At 43.5% G+C, this 22,293-nt stretch overlaps 1 protein-coding gene across 1 annotated transcript; it reads left to right on the top strand.

The window, feature by feature from the left end:
• The first annotated feature begins 9,932 nt into the window (after positions 1 to 9,932).
• dll4 (delta-like 4 (Drosophila)) lies at positions 9,933 to 17,703 on the top strand. Its single transcript, XM_077017591.1, has 11 exons — positions 9,933 to 10,381; positions 10,510 to 10,767; positions 11,128 to 11,185; positions 11,812 to 12,075; positions 13,324 to 13,384; positions 13,903 to 14,033; positions 14,417 to 14,586; positions 14,793 to 15,012; positions 15,252 to 15,975; positions 16,412 to 16,520; positions 16,639 to 17,703. Exons 1-11 carry the CDS (start codon positions 10,328 to 10,330, stop codon positions 16,642 to 16,644), a joined length of 2,055 nt encoding a protein of 684 aa, XP_076873706.1. The 5' UTR covers positions 9,933 to 10,327; the 3' UTR covers positions 16,645 to 17,703.
• Positions 17,704 to 22,293: the final 4,590 nt, after the last annotated feature.

Genomic DNA, 22,293 nt, shown 5'->3' with positions numbered 1-22,293 from the left:
CCCTCGTGTCTATATTTCAACCCCGCAGTAGCACCAGAACATCTCAGTGACGTCTACGATCGCCCACTGTGCTGCCGAAACATCTACCGTGTACATCTACCCGCCGGTACCTTCCCTCCAAGAGCGGCCCGATGGCCGTTTGTCCTTCGCACTTCGAGTTGTCTGCGGCCCTGGTGCTCCACCGCCACGTCCAGCAGGAAGAACGGAATATTCCAGGCCCCGTTTCTACGCCGCGTTTCTGTTTGTGAAAAGAAAAGAGAGCAAACAGGAGACAGTGTTCCTCTGCACAAGAGGTTTTAGCACGTGGGGGTTTATGTGTTTGTTTTTTAAGAGTTTTCTAGAAGACACCAGTCCAGATCCTTAAGGACAGTGCAGATTGTTATCTTGACCTTCACGGTGATCTAGATTTACTTCGTTGTGTAGTGACAGGCCAACCATAAATGTGTGTGTAAACCTAAGACACCTTCTATTTTTGGACAAGCACTTTTTGTTTATTAAATATCATTATGTTGTGTGCATTTCAAGGATGATTCGTGTAAATTCCCTATATCACACCTTGATACAAAGATTTCTTCTAATTAAGTTATTTTCTTAAGTATTTTATTAAGACATGTCAGGGGCTGTGTAAATGTAGGTGCAGAATTTATCGCCACCATGACGGCTGACAGTGTGATTTCAGAGTGTCCATGAATCATCTTGACATCAGCAGGCTTTAAAACAGACTGATCCAATGTCCTCTCATTTAAGGAAGTGGTTGGTAGCCCTGGTGCTTGGGTCATCTGCACATTTTTGGGTTTTCCTAATCTGACACGGCTGACCCAGATAACTGAAGGTCTGATCATTAGCTAACGAGGAATATCAAACTGAGGAAAAAGCACAGCTGACCTGTGGATGGTGCTCCCAGGAACCAGACTGTGAGTCACTGATTTAAAGGTTCGAGCATGTGCATCCTGTTGCATTGTGGAAGAGGGTTTTTTTAATGCAATAATAAAACTGAAAGCTTCGTTTTCAAAGCTGGTTTGCACTTGTTGCAGATTCATGATCAGTCACAGTGTGTTTGGGAGGGCTACATGGTGTACATGGTCTTGTGTAACGCCTACAAGCTTTTATCTATTGTACACAAGACAAAGATTAGTAGTAACTTAGAAAAATGAAGGTTGAATTTTAAATCAAGTGTTTTTCACATTCAAAAGTTGTCTGTCGATGTACTGTTGCATTTGCGGTGCAGAACTATTATGCATTACATAATGACACACTGCAAGTGGAATATGAAATAAATATGCAGAACAAAAAAAATAGAAAATAGAAAATAAAGATACATCATGGAGGGAAACACCAGTGGTCTGATGGCTTTGTTATTGGGGAGATTAACAAAGACAAACCAGCAAACTCGACCCTGCAGTGCACCGCTACCATAGTTAGCCGGAACCTGCCACTTCCCTGATTGCTTTGATATTACATGTGGTTCAGGGGCCTCCACCAGAACCAGACATTTCATTAATTTGGAGTGTTTGACACATTTTTCTTTTAACACTTTATTTAAACAAGCCCACTCTATGTTATGCTTAAAGCAGGGTGTCTTAGGCAGAGATTTACAAAGCGAAGCTTTTGGTTTACTGGACACAGCCTCTTGTATGAAACTAGGAGAGAACACGGCGAAATGTTGATGGTTGGGGTGAGAACGTCGCATGTCATATCCTGCTTGAAGTGACCTAAAAGGACATACTCTTGTCCCGAGTAAACAAACGTCCGAGTCATCCGATGGGTGAATCGTACCAGCAGGAGATAAAGGTAGGAGGCTTCCTGAGTTCAGAATGAATGACAGAACTTGTAAGGAACCGGCATGAAGCCTGCGGCTTAACTAAGAGTTCAAATTCAGTGTCGACTGCTCACCATCGTATGCTGCTCTAGACAAGAGCGTCTGCTAAATGCTCTGCATGTAAATGATTTCACACTTGATTACTGGCCACGCCCACAGATGATTGACAGTGCTCAAGATGCTTTTAGGTCTGCCATGTCATGCACTGCTAACCAGAGCTGTGATACTGTAATGAATCACAAGGTCCATTATTACTCCACCGTCTCCATTCTGACAGTCACCTTAGCTGGGGGGGGTCAGCATAGTAGACTGGAGACAGCTGGGATTATCCGGCACTTCAGCTCTTAATCCCATTGTGGCGAAGGCAAGCAGCGCCCATATCTGCAACAGTTGGCCGCGTTTCCAAGGTGCCATGTGTCTTATGACTCATATCTGCCATCCTGTGCCACGCCTAATCCACGAAGATCAGAAGCCAAAGGTTACAGGAACGTGTGCGGACAAAGGGGTTATAATCTGATAGCGCCAAAGAGGCATATTAAACAGACTCAGATTAAGGATTTGAGAAGGGTTTCAAGATTTGGGAATTTCATCCTAAATATAGAGTGCCCACATCAGGGCTGGTTATGGAATGGCGTAATGCACACGTGCCTGGTGCAGTAAAGCCCTCATACAGCTGCAGGTGGTGTCGTTATTCCAAACTCAGAGCTTCAGCCTTGTGTCATCTATAATGACAGCGTGGATCTAAATACAGAGCCCAGCTGCTCCTCTCTCTATCATCGTGCTATCTGGATTTATCAAGTTCACCTGCTGCTTTGCAGGTTTGGGAAAAGCGGGTGGGGGTGTGGGGGGGGGGGGTGAAAAATGGCACTTAGAGATTAATTCGGCTCTATCCTTAGTCTATAGATTATGTTTCCATGGTTACCTGCATCAAGCGCTATGGTCTTTAAATAGGGATATTGTCAGTCTCAGTAGCATCCTTGACAAGATATCTGGGTAATTTTGTCTTTATGGTGTTTTTTATTTTTAGATGTTCTACAGTTTTCTTTCTTGACTAAGTTTGTCTTCTGAAAACAGAGTTCGTATGGAGAATCCAAAAAAAGTCACAAATTTAACAAAATTATTTCGTTTATACAAAGATATTTCACTAGTCTTTATGTAAATTTTTTAACTAAAGCTATAAATACACTATATTCAAATAGTGAACTACTGTATATTATAATGTATCTTTAAAAAACCAAACCCAAAAGAAATTAAATAAATATTGGTGCTAAAATGTTTGGCATAAAAAATTCCATCTAGGTGGCGTACAGTCATGGGTCAGTGCTTCAGTAAATAATATTGTTTCAACAGCTCCCAGTTGAACGCATTAGTGTTTGAAGCAGGACTGAACTGACCACAGACAAGCACTATTTGCTAAACACAAGAGGGAGTGCACAGCAGTAAAGTGCCAAAGTTTTAGAGTGCACTTTTATGTAGGAGTGATACACTCGCACACTTTCTAGTAGGACTAAAAGCTGCACGTGCAAGAATGTTGCGGTAGTCGGACAAATATGTCATTATATCATCATATCATGTGTCATTGGGAATCACATTTCCTTTGAATATATAGACATACATCTATCACACACTTTTTAGATGTTTAGTAGAAATGTTTATTTGTATAGAAACTTTGAAACAGCTCATGTTGTATAAGGTTTATGAGACATCAAATAAGTGAAAAAGTGACATGGAACAAGATTAAGGATCTTAAGTAAAGAAAATAGAAAACAATAAACAATGTTCACACCACAACCCTTCACAGCTGTTTGGAATAGCAGTGATCTCGATGGAGAGGTGATCCAGGGTGTTGGGGTTCAACTCCAAGTAGCCAGTCACCCTTCAGGGTTCTCCCCACACCGGAGGAGGGCTTCTGAAGAAGCTGAGATCTTAGGGTTCTTGGGTTTATGAAGATGAGATGCAGTATGTTAGATTTGCAAAAGTCAAGCTCATTTAGTACAAAATCAGGAAGCTGTAGACTGATGTGAGATTGGTTTGGTAATTGTGTATTTTTGTGCAAGTGCGCTGCAGCTTTTTTGGACTAGTTTGGACACTGTAGGAGTGTCAGCTAGGACGAACAGTTACAGTCAAAACTGAATGAGGTTCTACACGTGAACCACTTTCTCCAGGTCACTGACATACAAGAACACTTGGATCACACATATATATTTTATACATATGCTATTAACCATCTAAGTGAAGGACAAATGTCCAACATTCACTGAGTTTTGCCTTTCAGGACACACTTTATTTGCAGAGCAACACTCATTTGATGGTCTACCACGTCAAACGCAACACTCAGACCTAATAAAACTCTGAAGTATTTCAAAATATTAGAAACACCTTAAATGTATATAGATGCTATGGCCTTTACTATACAGCACCTAATGAATGGTTAGTTATTGAGCACAGCACTCCTGGGGTCTGGATATTTCTGGGGGGGTCAGACCACTGTCGGTACACGTACTGATGTTTCTCACACTCTGTCCTGCTGCTACTAAGAATCTCAGACCTCTAGAAACATGTGGCCCTGTGATTAAAAACAAAAACAGGAACAAACTAAACAAAATAAACTGATCAGCGATGAACAGGGTACAGGCGGTGGCCAAACTGTATTGAAACAGATGTACTACAGTCTGTAACTGGACACCTAGAAAACACACCTATAATAATATACCTAATATAGTGGCATGACAGTGTACATTCAGTGTAAGTGTTTCTAATAGTGTCTGGCGAGCGCAGATATAATTCACACCTTGCTTTGATGACCATGATTTTACAGACAGATGGATATTTTTAGGAATGCCCTTTAGTTTCCAATGAAGAGAAACCCTGATGTCTGGAAAACACGTGACAGGATGTCTAAATGGTATCAGACCTCTCCTGTGAGACAGCAGTCGTCCGATCAAGAGAGTGTTTTACAACACGACTCAGGCTCAAATCAAACATCATGGAACCAGCTGTGCATTTGTGCAGCAAATACAGTCTGGGGGTCAAACGATCCTAACAGGTGGCTTATATTGCTCCGATATGCCGAACCTTAGCAGGGGAGCACGCCAGGCGGCCGGTGGATCGGCCACAAACAGGTTGCGGCTCAGAGATCAAATGTAGCATTAAGTAGTGTGAAACTGCCGTGTTTTTAATAGGGGTGTAATTCAAGTTGACCAAGGCCATCTGCCTTCTCTGCCTGTGCGGGATAAAAAAGACGTGTTGATGGACGTTTTCCCTACTGATCTGGGGTCAGCACTTACAATCTGGGACAGAGCAGCCCTCAAGGGAGCGTGCGCATGGATCATTTAAAAAAAAGCAGTTGTTGCTATGCTACAGCAAACTTTTTTTTGCAGAAATGGCAGCCAGTGTACATATCGTATCATACTAACACTAATTGCCAAGATAATATTGTGTACTGGCAATGTGTTGTATTAAACACTGTTTGCTTCGAGACGACGGCTCCAATGATGCTATCAGAGGCTGTTATGTAGTGCTGCACACTTATACACATTTTCACTGTAAATATCATCCACTGTAGAAATTTTAATCAAATACATCATATAACAGGCTTAATCTTCCTGGGGGGGGGAGGGGGAGGGGGGTGTTGGTTCAACAAACGCACTTCCAAAACACAAAAAGACACAGAGCACCAGTAACCAGCACAAAATCTCATTCCACTCAAAACAGTTTGAATTAATCTGTCCGTTTAACATCGTTCAAAGAGTCTGTGAGATCGACAACAATCTGAGCAGAGGAGCAGACGTGAGCAGACGTGAGCCGAAGTGAGCAGGCGTGAGCAGGCGTGAGCAGTCATGAGCAGGCGTGAGCTGACGTGAGCAGAGGTGAGCAGACGTGAGCAGGCGTGAGCTGGCGTGAGCTGACGTGAGCAGATGTGAGCAGACGTGAGCAGGCGTGAGCTGACGTGAGCTGGCGTGAGCTGACGTGAGCTGGCGTGAGCTGACGTGAGCTGACGTGAGCAGACGTGAGCTGGCGTGAGCTGACGTGAGCTGACGTGAGCAGACGTGAGCAGACGTGAGCGTCCATGCGTTCTGTCTCCCTATTGCAGACGTCTTCTCCCTGTCCCCAGCCGTGGAGTTAAGGGAAGTGGACTAGACACAGGAGGAAAAACAGTTCCTGATCCTATCTTCCACGCACACCATGGGGCGATGGGGGGGATCACAGGAAGTTTGGTCGAAAAACCCACTTACCCCTCTGTCACAAAGGAACATAGATCAGTTCTGGCATGTATAAGGGTCCGTATAGCCCTGTCTTGTGGTTTTTGTCAAGGCAACAAACGCTCTTGGCAACAAAAATTTTATGTGTCGGTTTCATCTGCTCTGTCATGTTGCAAGACTTACAATAATTCTGTCTCGGACAGACATAGGAGACCATTGTCTTCACTTGTGCTTTGAAACAATTGTGGGGGCAAACGGGCAAACAACAAGCAAATGGACGCACAAGCAAACAACAGATCTGAATCTCATCTCTCCATTCAAACCTGTTTTCATCACTTACTGCATTAAGACTTTTATGTCCCACATGTAAATCTAAACAAAACATTTGGATTAATCTCTCTGTGTACATTTAGCAGTATCCACATGTGAAATACAACTATAAAACACATGCAATTGTTGACATGGGATTCCAATTGTTACCCATTTATGATATTTGTTCAAATAGAGGCATATGGTGCAGGGATAGATAAGACAGGATATGTTTACTAGCGAATCCATAATCCAGCCTCCTGTCATTACAAGCTCTGTAGCGCAAATAATATAAAATGATACCATCTGACTGAAGACCTCCTTTAATGGCCATGTAGCGTGACTTTTGATACCATACAAAATCATAAAATTTAATCAGGACAAATTCAATTTTGAAAAGCTAACAAAGGCAAAGCCATTTAAACAGGTGCACAATTGTTAGTGCAGTAGTATTTGTAATACTTTTTTATCCAGGTAGTTTTAGTTTAAACTCATTTATATAGTGGACTTAATCTATAGTCTTCAGGTCTACAGTACTTTGTTGGTTCCAGTGTGCTGTCTGCATATATGAAGTGTTCTCCTTCTGATTAAAAACAAACCTTTTGGATTATCAACAAGTCAGATATGCCAGACACATGGATTTTTTGTACTGCTTTACTGCCAAAGACAGCAACAACACTTAAGGGTTTTCTCCAAGAGCAGAGAACAGTTAAGAAAGGAGATCTGAAACAGGTTTATTATCATAACCACTTCTAGGCAAGAGTCTGAAACATGCTAACTTCCAGAAGAATTTCCACGAGAGAATTCATAAATAAAGCCTGAACTTATATACAGTTATGTGAACTACGTTTACTTGAGATGGGAAACTATGGTTACAGTTACAGTTACAACTCTGTTCACTCTTTTCTTTTCATGTAAGTGTATATTTCACGAAATAAGTTGTTGATAAACTGTACTAATCACTATTGTCTGTACTGGTGTCTTTTTGAAAAACAAAAATAGCCTAAATGTCCATAAGATTGCGTGTTACGAAAGGCTGAATATCATGAAGTTGATGTAGTTCAACTTTATAAATAATGTAAAAATCTTTCTAAAAAACTTTATAAAAAATTTAAAAAATATATCTAAATCTTTTTGAAAATCAAATTCGCCACTTGGAATATTCAACGAGTTACAGTTAAATTATCTTTTTTTATTTTAATGTGACTAAACCTCCTTTACATGATCTAATATAATGAAAACATATTCTACAGACGAATTATTCGCCATTGTTTGACAGCTCAAACTGCAGTTCCTTTGTACCATTTTGCTAAGTCTCTCTGAACTATATTTCCGTGACCCCCCCCCCCCCCACCCCCTCCTCTGTGTTTCCTAAGCGTCTCCGTGTGCGTGTGCTATGATTTACACCGGCTTTAGATCGCAGCATCTGTGTGCGTGTGATAAAACTTACAATGGGTTAGGGAAAAGTCCGTTATATTACTGAGCAGAGGACGAATATGTAGTCAGTTTAAAATGTATTGTGGCTGTTATTTATCGACTTACATCACTATAGTGAGTTTAAAATGCTAAATTGGCATCAACAAGTGATACAGAAAAACATTTCGGAGACCTGAATGATTTCTTTAATGAATGACGTAAAAGGCGCTTAATAATCCGTCACGTCAGATCTCGGTGAATGACGTGTCGTTTGAGATGCACCTGCACTACTGTGTATATTTAAAAAGTCGTAGTTTCATAGATTAAATTATCGAAAATTATTATCTTCTGTAACCAAAGAAACTGGGCGACAGATTATAGCGGTGAAAACAGCTCAAATGTCAGCGCTCACCACAAAGCAATTAAAGCTTCTTTCATAAGCTCCCACCACCTGTGCCTAAGTCTAGCGTTGTCTTCTGACTGCCACACCGCTCAAAGTGCCCTGGCCAATGCACGCACTGGTTCATGTAATTATTCACCATTCACCATCATTATATTGCAATTAATGTGCTTGTATTCAGATGCACTCGTTCGTTTTCGGTACAAGACAAGCGAAGCCAACTGGAATTTAAATGAACGGTTTTAGCAGCCTGCGGTTTCCGCCGCTAAAACAGACGTGAGTAATAGTGCACGAGCTCAATCTAGCACCAGATGGTAAGTGAAGAACCCTCCAGTGACACGACAGTCATATAGCACAACCATAAATCTCTGTGGATATTGACAACCTATCGAGAAAATTGGAAACTTAGAGAGAGAATGAACCTGTGGTCAGACTGAATTTCTCGAATGAATTTCCCCATCACTTGCATTGACAACTATGGGAATAGTGCAGGTTACACTTTATCAAGGAGCACCCATATAGCTAATGAATTCTTAAACCGTATATCTCAAGTAATCCGTGTACAATTCGTATATTCGTTGTATGCAGTCCTGTAACATAAAAATAAGTGATCTTGGAGCCTTGGCTAGTTTTACATCAGCCCCTTCCATGGTTTTACTACATTGTGTTGCTAAGACGTGCCTGACCGTGATTTAAAATAAACTCCCATCCCACTGTAGATAGAAGGCTATGCGTTATCCGACCACACCAGTCATGACACGACAGGTAGCCTTAATCTTTGGCAGGAGAATTCAGAAAGTGTAATATTTTGTTTATTATTGTTATTATTAGTTACAATAATAACAGTTACCATCTTTATTCTGTCATTTTAAGTCGAGTGCATGGAATATTATACGAATTATGGCAGTTGTGAATTTAAATAAGTGCTCATTAACATACAGCTGAATAGTTATCTCACCCCCCATCTCTGCCACAGGCCCGTATAAAGCCACATGAAAGCGCCCTCTGCACGAGAGGCACGCGCCTCCACAATAAAGCGCGCGCTACAGTTCAGATAGAACCCGCGTGCAAGGCGGGATGCGGCAGGGTCGCTCACTCTCTAGGATTAATAATCCTGTTTATTTTTTACCATTTTCATTTAATTCAGACATACGTTACAATCATTTCATGCTGAATTTAGAGCACAAGTAAGGTAAATAATATAATCAATTCTGAAGGTAGCCTAAATATAAAATACGATACGAATCTTTTTGCAGCCTAAAGGCTTATCTTTAATCCGTAATATTTAAAAGCTTATTATATGATAGGCAGGGTAGCAGTGCATTATATCAAGATTTTCAATGACGTTGTTTAGGGGGCACTTTCCTCCTGAGGAAGAGTGTATTCATTTCGCATTAAACCGAAACTACAGGTCGGGATGTGACCTTGCTGTGGTCGTGCTCTCATTTAATGATGTACTCACTCATGCAAGTGACTGACTGGACCGTACCGCCATACTGACCAAAGTATAGTCATTACTTTTTGTTTTTTTTTTGTGGGGTATTTTTCGCTTATATTTATCCAAAAACGACGTTTAAATATTAAAAATGCGTCCGTTGTAAATATATCCGCAGATAATCACCACAATTGGTGGTCGACATGGAGGTGGTGGGTATTAAACGTGGATATTGTTGTTCTAGCAAAGGGGGCGGCTGCATAAAGTGGGCGGGGTTTAGTGATGGACAGTTGATGTAATGAGCGGCGCGGACACAAAGCCCATATAAATACCCCAGGACGCAAGAAGTAAGACTTTATTCACCACTCAGAAGAGGAGCGACAGGACGCGCACGTTGCAACCCCCAACGCACAAAGTAGCAAAGCAAGATATCACCACTGACACCACACGCATCCAGGAGATCTCTGTGGAATACTGGACCATGCACGGTGGACAAGCCCAGGATCAGAGGGAAAAGACTGGATATTGATATCTTAACCTTCACCTTTCTGGATAACCTGGATATTTGAATGTGCCCTTTGCGCGCAGGAGTGAAGGGCGAGGGGAACCGAAGCTGTCGTGCAGAGGAATATCTTCTCGTTCTCGTACTTTTTGTGTGTTTTGTGGTGAACCCGTACGTTTTGGAGTAGGAGCTTTTTAGGGAATATAACCGTGGGTGACGCGGCTGCCCGGGAGCATCTAAAAGTATGGCAGCTTGGTTCACCATTCTCATCCCGTTTTTCTCGACGCTTTTAACGCAGGTAAATAACTGGAGGTGGTAGGTGAGGAGACCGGCGCTTGTCAACACTCAGAAAACTGCAGCGTCTGTCTTGGCCGTGCAGATATTGCAGTGCAATTGTTGTAATTCGTGTAATTCTTTTCTCTTTAGATATTTGCATCTGGTGTTTTCGAACTTGACCTCCACGAATTCAAAAATTTCAAAGGTTTGCTTGCAAATGGGAACTCGTGCAAACCCGACTGCAGAACGTTCTTCCGAGTTTGCCTTAAGAACTACCAAGCGGTCGTATCTCCAGGAGATTGTATCTTTGGAAGTGCCATCACACCAGTACTTGGGACAAATTCATTCAGAGTTGGAGGTGACACCTTCAGTACACCGATTCGACTGCCATTGAACTTTGGATGGCTGGTAAGATATAGATAATTTGCTTTTACAGACGTATGGACTGAAAGGTCCTTAAAAACCTGTCTAATAACAACAAATGAAGTTTGTAGCAACAAATGAAGCTTGAAGTATGGACTAGCCATAACTCATAAAGTATTGAAATACTGTAGTCATGGTTCAGGAAAATATTGCAAATGTATTTCTATATCACGTGTTTAATTCATTGTTTTTATATATAGAATTTCTAAAAGTTTGTGTAACATCCTATGAATGACCTACCCATGTAGGCAATACAAATTAGCCGTTAAAATGCTAGTATATTTCATTTAATGTCCTTTGAGGATGTAATTACAGATGCAGATATCTGTTTTTCTGATCCCTCAGGGTTCATTTTCTTTGATTATTGAGGCCTGGTATTCACCTTTGGGGGATCCACCTGTAGGTAAGTGGATCTAATTGTGGCCACTAGAGGGCAACACTACAATATATATATATACATATATATACATAGATATACATATACCTTACAGGGCACAAAGCATATTTCTAATTTCTTGTTAAAATTATAGTGTAGGTGACTTTAATTGTTATGTATTTTTAATTTTTCTATTAAAAAGCTTATTCGTAGTAAACAATTTCAATTTTTTTTCACTAAGACACGACACTTTCCTCTTGCTTCAAAACACCTTCACGTTCTCATACTCGAACACAATTGAACTTCCTGGGGTTTATTTTTGGCGTGGGAAAGCGCAGCGGGCTTTGGTGAGAATACTCACCGCTTGCCAAAACCATCCGACTGCATTTTCCTGTATTTTACACCTTTCTGTCTCCCACCCTTTGGAATGGGATAATAGCATGGGAATGTTTTGCTTTACTTAAAGGAAAAGGAAATTAATTTTACCCTATATGTTTCATGAGCCCTGAAAGGAAAAGCAATTTGCCAAAATACAAATCAAAAGTTTAAAACGTATTTCAAAAATACAGTAAAAGTAAAAACCCAGTAAATCTTAAATAATAACACAAACTAGGAGGCTAAAATGTGACTATGTTTTTTTTCTTTTTCCCTAGACTCAAAAAACCCCGAATTACAGATTAGCTCTTTTGCCATCCAAAGAGAGTTGGAAGTAGGGGCTGAGTGGTCTCAGGATGTTCAGACCAGGCAGCAGACGGAGCTAAGGTATTCTTACCGGTTCATCTGCAATGAAAATTACTACGGCGACAGTTGTTCCAAAATATGCACGCCCAGGGACGACCGTTTTGGCCACTACACCTGCAACCCAGATGGGCAGTTATCCTGTTTCCCGGGCTGGAAGGGAGAATACTGCGAAGAACGTAAGAGACCACAACCCACTGGCCTCCAGCTGAATGAGGCTTCACCTTGTGTCATCAAACAGAACTGTTGTTTTCTCATGCGCAAACATGGGCCCTTCTAGCTTATACAAAGCGTCCGTCTGAAGATCTTTTAAAAAAGAAAATACCGAAAAAAGGAAGATAAATATTACTTTCTGTGGAAAAAAATCTTAACATGCTATTTAAAACATAGCGTTCAGTGTTGGTTTATTTTACACTTTATTCATATTCAGCCCTTCCGCTTAATTTATGTTTTTTTTTTATGTAGGCTAATCATTTTCTGGACAAGAGATAAAGATATGTTTGTAGTTTCACGGTTGTGGTTAGTTTGGATATAGCATCAATACAACTTCTATGAGCCGTTTGGAGTGCCAAAGGTTTTGTCATCTTTATTTTATGCGCTGCGGGTTACAAGTTATACATATACGACGTGTACGCCAGAAAAACTAGTTTATCTATGGCCAGAGACACAGATCTTGGAGAAATACACGGGCAGTTATTACACTGGCATACTGGTTTGTGTATACTCCACGCGCGTGCTTGGTAATTTAATCCCGTGCGAGCGGCACGCGCCGGGTTAATCGCGCCATTATTATCCGCCACGCGCCATCAAATTGTAGTCCCCATTGTTGCTCTGCGGCGTAGCAGCTGCAAATATGGCTCGTGCAGACTACATGCAACAATAGGGACAGCTGTCCGTTATTGAGACCGAGCATCTGTTCTGGACTAACCAGCAGCTCCGTGCGGGTCAGATACCAACTCAAAATCAATGTCACATACAGCCCAACACAAACAACAGTAAATCAACCTGCTTACATAGCAGCTGGCCAGTTGAACAGGTTTTCCTAAATTGTGTGTGCTAGCAGAGGAGGGTTTAATCAATCTTTTTATTTTCGTTTTTGAACCATGTGGAAAATAAGCACGCAACCCATCAATACTTGTTTTTAACGTTAATTTGACCAAGATAACATTTGGAATATTAGATTGAAATTCATTTTAAATTCATTTCATCAACTTCTAGCACCCGGTGTGATCTGATACTTTGAGTGTGAATATGCGCTGTGCTGAGTGGTGAATTTAAAATGAGTTGGGCGTTCATTTCAAAGCTAATGCTAACAAATATCCATGTGGCGTCGTCGATGAACTGAGCTCGCCACCAGTAGTCAGGGCTGGAAATACTGGCAGCACGGAGCCTCCTTCTCTAACAGCAGTCTCTGTTTGTTGTTACAGCAATCTGCCTCCAGGGGTGCAGCGAGGCAAACGGCAACTGCTCCAATCCCGGAGAGTGTGTGTAAGTGCAGGCTGGGGGGGGGGGTGGGTTGTGTGACACACTTCTGAATGGATTAGCATCGCTCAAACACCCCTGTGTCATGCCAGGACACTAAAAGGGGACCATCCATCTGTTTGTACAACTCCCATAAAATAATGTCCGCCTGAGCACAGCACGCCTGACACCGTGATCCCGACCTCTCCCCACAAGTCTGTCTTTTCACCTCAGGCTCTGTTCATCCTGTCATTTTATTTTCACTCCGCTGGCCATTTCTGACCTATTTATAATACAAATCCCTGCAATGTTTGGAATTTATCCAAGATTATCTCATTGTGGTTGATGCAGAATTTATTTCCAAATTCCCCCCCCCCCCCCCCCACCCCCCCCCCCCCGTTTGGTTGCTAGTGAGATAAAGCCAGCATAACTGTAGTTAGTAGTAGCTGTGATGATTAACACGCTCATACACTTATAAAAAAATTTGGCCTTTTCTTTAATGGGCGCTTTGCGCTGTGCTAATGTGGATGTGTTGTGTGCTGCAGGTGCAGAGAGGGCTGGCAGGGCACACTGTGCACAGAGTGCAAGAAGCATCCCGTGTGCAAGCACGGCACCTGTCAGCAACCCTGGCAATGCAACTGCAAGGAAGGCTGGGGAGGGCTGTTCTGTGACCAAGGTGAGCCTGAGCACCACCTCCGTCCCAATATTGTTCAGTGTACTTATTGTGATGTCATTGTTATGATGTCATAATGTCATTGTTATGATGTCATAATTGAGCGTAATTCTAATCAAATAACGAAACGCAATTTGAGAGTAACTGAGCACTGCATATAGGGGCTTTTATGCATGAGTCACTTGTATATAAGCTACTGTAGGAATGGGGGGGGTGGGGGGGGGGGGGGGGGGGGGCAGAGGCCGAGATGTTGATCCATAGTCAATCGGCGATAAGAAGTGACGATTTAGAAATGTAACCACCACGCAGTGTGCGCAACTCAAAACAAAGAGTGAAGTGAAAAGTGGTGTCCTATCTTAAGTGGTGTCATTGGCGTTTGACACTAGATTTGAACTTCTGCACTCACCACAAGCCGTGCATGAACGGAGCCACGTGCATGAACACCGGCCAGGGCAGCTACACGTGCACGTGCCCTCCGGGATACACTGGAGTCAACTGTGAGCTGGAGGTGCAGCACTGTGACAGCAGCCCCTGCAGCAACCGAGGACACTGCACCGTAAGTCGTGGCTCCGCCTACATCATCATCATCATCGCGCTGCCGTTTGTAGCATTTTAGGCTGCATTCGAGTAACGTGCTCATCGCATTTTCGCCGTATCCTCGTCAGGTCGACTTAAACGTCATGTCCGGGTTTGTGTTACGCTTAGCAGAAGAGAAAGGGGCCGCGCGGTGCCCTAAAGGCTGTGTCTTCTGTCTCCATTCAGGAGCTGGACGATGGCTACTTCTGCACGTGCCTTCCAGGCTTCGGGGGCACGCACTGTGAACACAGCCTGCTCACCTGTGCCGACCAGCCCTGCTTCCACGGGGGCAAGTGCCACGAACGAGACAACGGCCGTAGCTACTCCTGCGACTGCCCCCGAGGCTACACCGGGCTGAACTGCGAGAAGAGGGTGGACAAATGCATGACACTGCCCTGCACCAACGGTACATTATTGTGTTCTTACTATGCTAACGTGTTTCATTGTGCTTACCGTTTGCCGTAATATCTAAAGTCTGGTTATCGGAGTGGTGCTGGTGCTTGTAGATCAAGCATCGTGTATTTCAGATCTACAGTAATATGATTCATTCCGATACCCCTTATTTCGATGGCCTGATCAACCAGTTAGGGCCCGTTTGTGTCTTTTGCACATGTGTAACTGACGTGCCCCTGCGTGACCCCACAGGTGGCGCGTGTGTGATGCTGGCGGGTGTTCGCGTGTGCAGCTGCCGGGCCGGCTTCACGGGCCCGCGCTGCGAGATCAACGTCAACGACTGCGCGTCCAACCCCTGCGCTAACGGCGGGACCTGCCACGACCGCGTCGGGGACTACGCCTGCTCCTGCCCGCCCGGCCGGGGCGGCCGCGACTGCCGACAGCTCCTCGCCGCATGCTCCTCCCAGCCGTGCCTGAACGGAGGCTCCTGCGGTTCCGCCCCGGACGGGCTGGCCGCCTGCTTCTGCCCCGCCGGCTTCACGGGCTCCCGCTGCGAGTATTTCGCCGTCACGCTGCCCATGGCGCCCGCCGCCGTGGAGGGCCAGGACGGCTTCCAGTGGGCGGCCGTGTCCCTGGCGGTGGGCCTGGTGGCTCTGCTCGTCCTCCTCTGCATGGTGGGCATGGCGTTGAGGCAGGTCCGCAGACAAGCCGCCGCAGAAAGGACCGAGACGGACGCCATGAACAATCGGTCCGATGCTCAGAGGGACAACCTGATACCCACCTCACAGCTGAAAAACACCAACAAGAGAGTGGGATTACAGGTGGACTGTGGCTCGGAGAAGTCCAATTACATACACAAGAACTACCACTTGGACTACAACTCGAAAGATTTCAAAGAGACCCCTTTGCAAGAGGAGAAAAGTCACAACTATGAAAAGTGTTTAGAAGACAAAATACCATTGAGTAGAATGTACAGGTAAGATGTGGCCATTAGCATTTAGCATTATATTAAACCTGGCGCTGCTGTTGAATTTACTGTAATATGACCACGTGGGTTTGTGGCTCTCCAAACTTAAAAGTGTATAACCTCAAAGGCCCCCATCAGCTGTCCTCATATTCACGTGTAACTTATGCAGTCCGTGAGGAAGGAAACTGCAGTATTGAATGACAAAACCTTCCTTGCCTTCCAATAATATGGTTAAAGGGGACATTTAAATGTCTTTGTATACAGTAGAAAACGGAAACATCTCGTAATATCATCATAAAGTCTTGTAGCACAACAATACATATACATCTCCTTATAGTTCACATTTGATTGTGGGAACCTTTCGTCTCTTGACCTCCTGTGCCCCCCCCCCCCCTTCCATGTGCTTTTACTTGGATTTAATGCTGTGTGTGATTTGTGTGTGCAGTGAAAAGCCAGAGTGTAGGATATCAACGATATGTTCCCCAAGAGACTCCATGTACCAGTCTGTGTTTGTAATAGCAGAGGAGAGGAGTGAATGCGTCATAGCAACTGAGGTAAGCACGGACAAGAAATACCCACAATTCCTCGATACGCCCTGTTGTTATTTGCGTAACGAACTCGCTGTACGTAACGTACGTCTCAAACCTTCTTCTCTCATGGCTCTCTCCTCAGGTATAAATGACAGGAGGATGTATATGAAGAAAGGGGCGGGGAAAACACAATCAAAGCAGAACTTTCCGGATTGTTTACAAAGACTGAGAGACTGGAGATGATTAGTTTGTGAGGTCCACTGCTGCTCTGAGAAACTTGAGAAACTGGAGAGATCAGAAGTCTGCTCACTGAACACAGTGTTAGTGTTCTGTTGACGTGTGTTTGTGTACAAACGTGTACAGACCTGGATGGTGTTTTTTTTTTTGTTGTTGTTTTTTTTATATCCCTCCTGCTACGGTATGTTTTTTTTCCCTCACAAACTGTAAGTAAAAAATGGACTTACACTGCAAGAGGAAAAAAAAAATGTCTATGGCAGAGAGAAGTGGTCCCACCCCCACATAGAGTGAGAATTCTGTCTATCTCTAGCTCTCTCCCTCCCTCTCTCTCTCTCTCTCCTTCACCCTCTCTCACTCTCTTGTGGTAATCACGGACACATTATCTGCCAACTAATCATGAGAAGGTGCCAGGGACCGCCAACCCTACAGCCAGCATCGCCAGCTATGCAAGAACAGAGAGGGGGGGGGGGGCGTTCGAAGCCTGCCCACCCCAATCAGGAGAAGAAACGAATGTCTGAAGAAAAAAATGTACAAATGTCAATCATATCAAACAATTCTAAGATTGTATACAGTCCAAATTCACAAAAAAGCCTTAAAAGGAATGGATGTTCATTTTCTTGGATTGCTTGTAAGAAGGGAAAATGTTTCTGTTAAGAACAGGGGGGGAAAGCAGGATTGCAGTGTATCGAGCCATGCCAGGATCCGAGAGGAAGTGTCATTGGCTTCTTTTATGCAATATGGCCCGCCAGTACAAGACTGAAAGGACAAAATCCTGAAACGATGACTGCACACCACTGACTGCCTGGCATTCATTTTGAGACCAATAATGTAATTTTTAAGAAAATGATTATTTCCAGAGTTAATTTAATTATGACACACTGCTCTTTATATGTTTTATACTATTATTTTGTATATAATGCATATTTATAAGAACCAAACATCTGAAGAATAAAAATGTTAATTCCTTTGACGCATGATTTTTGATTGCCTTGAGAAACATTTGAGATGCAACATTGCAAACGTGGATTTTCTACTTTGCAATTGTCTGCATTTCGCTCCATCTAACAGCTCCTCTCAATCCTGAAAAAAAAAACACCCTCAGCACCCCAAACACACACATACACACACACTTCCTCAGTTGTAAATTGGCTTGAAATTCAAATCCGTTGCCTCGGATACAGGCCCCTTGAGCTGGCGTTGAGCGTGCGCACCACAGGAGTGGCCCCTCCTCAGAAAGCCCAAACAGATGCCCCAGGGTGCGACCCTGCGCCGTCATAAAAACAGCGGCATATGCCACCCTCTCTCTCGCCCGGCTCCGTGTGGCCGTGCGCATAGCGTGCGCGGCGACCATAAAGAGCCCACACGCGCTCACGAGAGCCCACACGCGCTCATGAGAGCTCACGGAGCCGAACGGGCCCCGGGCGCCTCAGCCGGCCCTCGCCTGCAGGGCAGGAGGAGAGAGGTCTGCTTCTGCCTATACCCCCCCCCACCCCACCCCCTTCCAGTAAACCACAATAAATGGGTGGGCAGATCCCACTGGCACAACACGCCTTCAGCTACAGGGCGGAAAGGCTACAGAAGTCCAAGTGAGACGAGGGAGCAATCTGCTCCGAGAAGCGGAATTATTTATTATCACTTTTCAATATGGCTGAAACAGGGTCACCTGGGGTCACCTGGGGTCACCTGGGGTCACCACTTAAGGGAGGAAGGGTCAAACTGTCGTCTGTCATGCGGACTAGAGGTAGAAGGAGATTTATGCTGGCCATTTTGTGCTGCGCCAACTCGGGCCTTGACCTCGGTGAGACTCGACGAGAAATAAATGAGATATTGAGAATAGCGCTCACAAGAAATCCCAGAGTGGATGATATGGGCCAGCTATCCACATTATAAGGGTCCACATCAAGCCAGAGTCAAGATCGCCTAATTGGTCGAGACACGCAGAAGAACACCCGCCCTACCCTGTGAACCACCACCTGGGCCATGTTAGTGCTGACAGGACACAAGCAGGACAGGACACTTTAGAAGACATTAATAGAACAAAAGTGCCACAGACGATGTAAACCAGCGGCTGGACTTCCTGTCAGGTGCCTCTGTTATCATTTACACATGCTCTATCAGCAGCAATCCACAACCGATACCGAAGTCATTCTGTCCTACAGACACATACACGCATGGACAGGCCACGAGCATACAGGCAAGCAAGCGGTTCTTTGGGGCTGAGCATAGTTGGACTGTACTTTACTGTACAGCAGGAAGATGTTTTGATCCAAAACATACTTTAAAACATTTTAGAACTTTTGAAACAGGAAAAAACAGCAATGGAAAACCATATGGCCCACACAGTCACAGGAATTTGACCAGTCGAAGCTCTAATGCGAGGAACATGGCCGCTCAGTAAGAACAGCAAGAGTAGCTGTCAGAAATGACTTCTGGAAGTACTTACGTGCCACACCAGTGACTTACTGAAGCTTCATGAAGGGACACTTCAAATATGTCAGAATGCAGTGGAAGCCAATGAAGGATATTTGGAAGAATAGAAAATGTAACAAAGTCAAAAGTTATAATCAGTTATTTGTGTGAATAAATATATTTATTTCTGTCATGTCTTGCACAAATATAAATGTTATTTTGACAAAGTGGATGTTGTTTCCAAATTGCTGGCCTGTAGTATAACATGGTATTAGTCAGTGTTAGCCATGTCTTATCACGAGTCTGAGCGAAAAGGATACCCAGAGTGAAACACACACATTTCACAAGGTTAGGAGAGCGCTTCCTTTAGCAGCCTGAGTGTAAAACACACTCTTTATCACAGCAATTAGTCATGAGCCTTCCACTGAAACCTGTTCCCTAACCCTGTTTCAGGGAGAAAGAGTGAGAGAGAGTGTGTATGTATGTGTGTGCCACACTCTTTGGCCTCTGGGTCTCCATCACATGGCCAGGCATTCTCATTGTGTTATAATCACAGCATCCTGTTTGTGACCTAGTGACATCATTTCCTGTTTCCTTTCTGATTAAAAAATGCAGAACATGCCGGCACTAGCCAAACGGTTTTCTCACGCGTCTTTTTTCTCTTTCTCTCTCTGTGCTCCAGGGTTGCGTGGATACCACAGATTTTAGGATCTCAGTACATAACAAACAAAATGGAGGAGGAAATCAAATTAAGAGTATTATTATTTTATTTCCAGTTCCTGTATATATTGTGCATAAGGGCTGTAGCAAGAAAATGTCCATCAGACACAATTACATTGCACAATTACACTTGACACGTTCTCAATGCAGTAAGATGAGGAGACAGAAATAGTTCTACAGCAATGTTAAGATGCAAATGGTCGTCCTCACTGCAAGATCTACACAGCACACCGTTTTTCACGTCAAATGGCTCAAAATGACTGATAACGGATTCTAACCTGACATCTGCAGTTATTTCTAATTAACGCTAGGGGTCAGTAAAATGCTCACTGAGGAACTGGGGGAGCTGCAGCACTAGTGAAGGTGTTGTGTCCCATTGATGCTCGTTTTAGCATCTTACATTACTGTGAAACCAGCTTTGGTTTATTGGATTTGAAAAGGTATTGGGCAGAGATTAAAAGGAGCTCCTTGCATTTGGATTCCAACTCTCCACATCTGCCTATTTACTAAAACGCTCTACTGTTTCTCATAAAATCCGACGTCCTGTTACAGTTCTGTTTCATATGAAAACATGAAAGCAGTAATGTGTTAGCTGCCCAGTGTTTCTCTCATGGCATAGTGCTTCTCACTTCTCTTGGTTAGTTTGTGTTTATTTACAGATTACAAACCCCCTAGCCCAAGGGCAATGTGTCCCATGGAGCGCATTCTTCAGTTTGTTTGTTTGATTTTTGAAAAGGGTGTTTTTACTTGGCTTTCTTTTTATTTTATTTATTTGTTGTTGTTGTGGGGGGGGGGGGAGGGGGGCTTTTCCTGTAAAACTGTGCCAGCATGTAAAGCACACCGCACCTATAAAGCATGCTCACTAGGCTTGGAAAGAAATATAAATAGAGGAATGAAAACCATCCTGTGGAATCGGCACGTACGCGTTTTCCCTCTGCGCTGTGTTTACTATGTACACAAGGGCACCCAGCAGCCTTGAATGCTGAGGCCTAAGGTTACTGGCAGGGAGTTAGTAAACAAGCTGCTCCTTGGAAGGTACAACCATGGGAGATCCACCACCCAGCCAGCCATTCAGCAGGCAGAGAAAACCCGTGCATCACGTAGACTTTTAAGGAGCTTACGCGCGCTTGTATCTTATGATACCAGCTAATGCCTCTATTTATAGATAATCCTATTTTAACTAAAGAGGAAAGGGGAGCCTGCACTAAAAACATAAGGAAGTGTTGAGAGAGGTGGGGTGGGGGTACTTTGTTTAGCAAGACCTGGAATGGGCCAAATTAGGGCAAAGGTCATATGAAAAAAGAAAGGGTCGTTGGGGGAGGATTTAGGGTTCTAGGGTTCCAACGTTCCGATTTTGTCCTGTAAAACCTGTTGTGTTTCTCAGTAGGTGTTTCTCATACATGTAGCTTTAAACACAAGGGTTAATTACCCGTAAGGCTAGTGCACTCTGTAAATGTACCAGCTCTTTAAATTTATAGACCTGATGACGCCATGACTGAATATATTTATCCAGAGTTACTAATGGGACACTGCAGGGCAATGACAGCGACGCAGGAAGTTGGTTCCTGTTTATGGAGAAACTCAGATATGCTGGCAGAATCTTAATACGTGAATTACAGTGATGTCTCACTTGGACTGTCCTTCCCAGTCTCTCTTTTAGAGCAGGGTGTCGTAACTCACTCCACGGTCTACGTTATTATTATATTCCAGGTCACAGTGCACTTTTATTAGGTATTATTGGTTCAGTTCAATTCAACTAGCCTTTAGTTACTCAAAAGACCAAGCAGTAGACATAAAAACAAATGTCACACACCCTTCACAAATCAAGAGCGTATATGTAATTTTTCCTGATGGCTTAATTCAAGCATGCTTGGACTTTGGATAAAGGACAAACATATGGGTTTAATCAGCTGGGAAAAACTGTCGGTATTTCCTTCTCCAACAAAAAAAAATCATCAAGAGAGTATCGAGACTTGCCAGAGCTGAACCAAGTATCTGAACAAGGACAATAACAAGGATTTGGAAAAATAAACATTTATGGATTTATAACTCAAGGGCTTTTTGGAGCTATTTATTTGTTTTTTTGCTTGAAAGAGAAAATCAGCTTACATTTAGACTCTTACGAAGTGGCAAGAGTCTAGGCCTACTGATGTTCTAGGAGTCCTTGCATGAAATGCTTCTGACAAGTTGCATCAGCCTTCGCGTAGAAAATAAAGACGCAAACGTTTTAAATAGCAGTCCTGTTGACGAATAAGCGTTGGGAACAACTATGATTGACAGATACCCGACCAATAAAGAAAAAGAAAAATGCGGGCTCCAGCGATTCTCCTCGTCCAATAAGATGTTTGAATCATGATGCAATAAGGGTTGTGAGACATCTGAAAAGCAACGATTGGATACCATGACTTGAAGCCCGCCTTTTCTGATCTAT

This window comes from Brachyhypopomus gauderio, chromosome 9, assembly GCF_052324685.1.
Source record: "Brachyhypopomus gauderio isolate BG-103 chromosome 9, BGAUD_0.2, whole genome shotgun sequence".
In the NCBI taxonomy this organism is placed as follows: Eukaryota; Metazoa; Chordata; class Actinopteri; order Gymnotiformes; family Hypopomidae; genus Brachyhypopomus; species Brachyhypopomus gauderio.
This window is presented reverse-complemented; position numbering and strand designations above follow the sequence as displayed.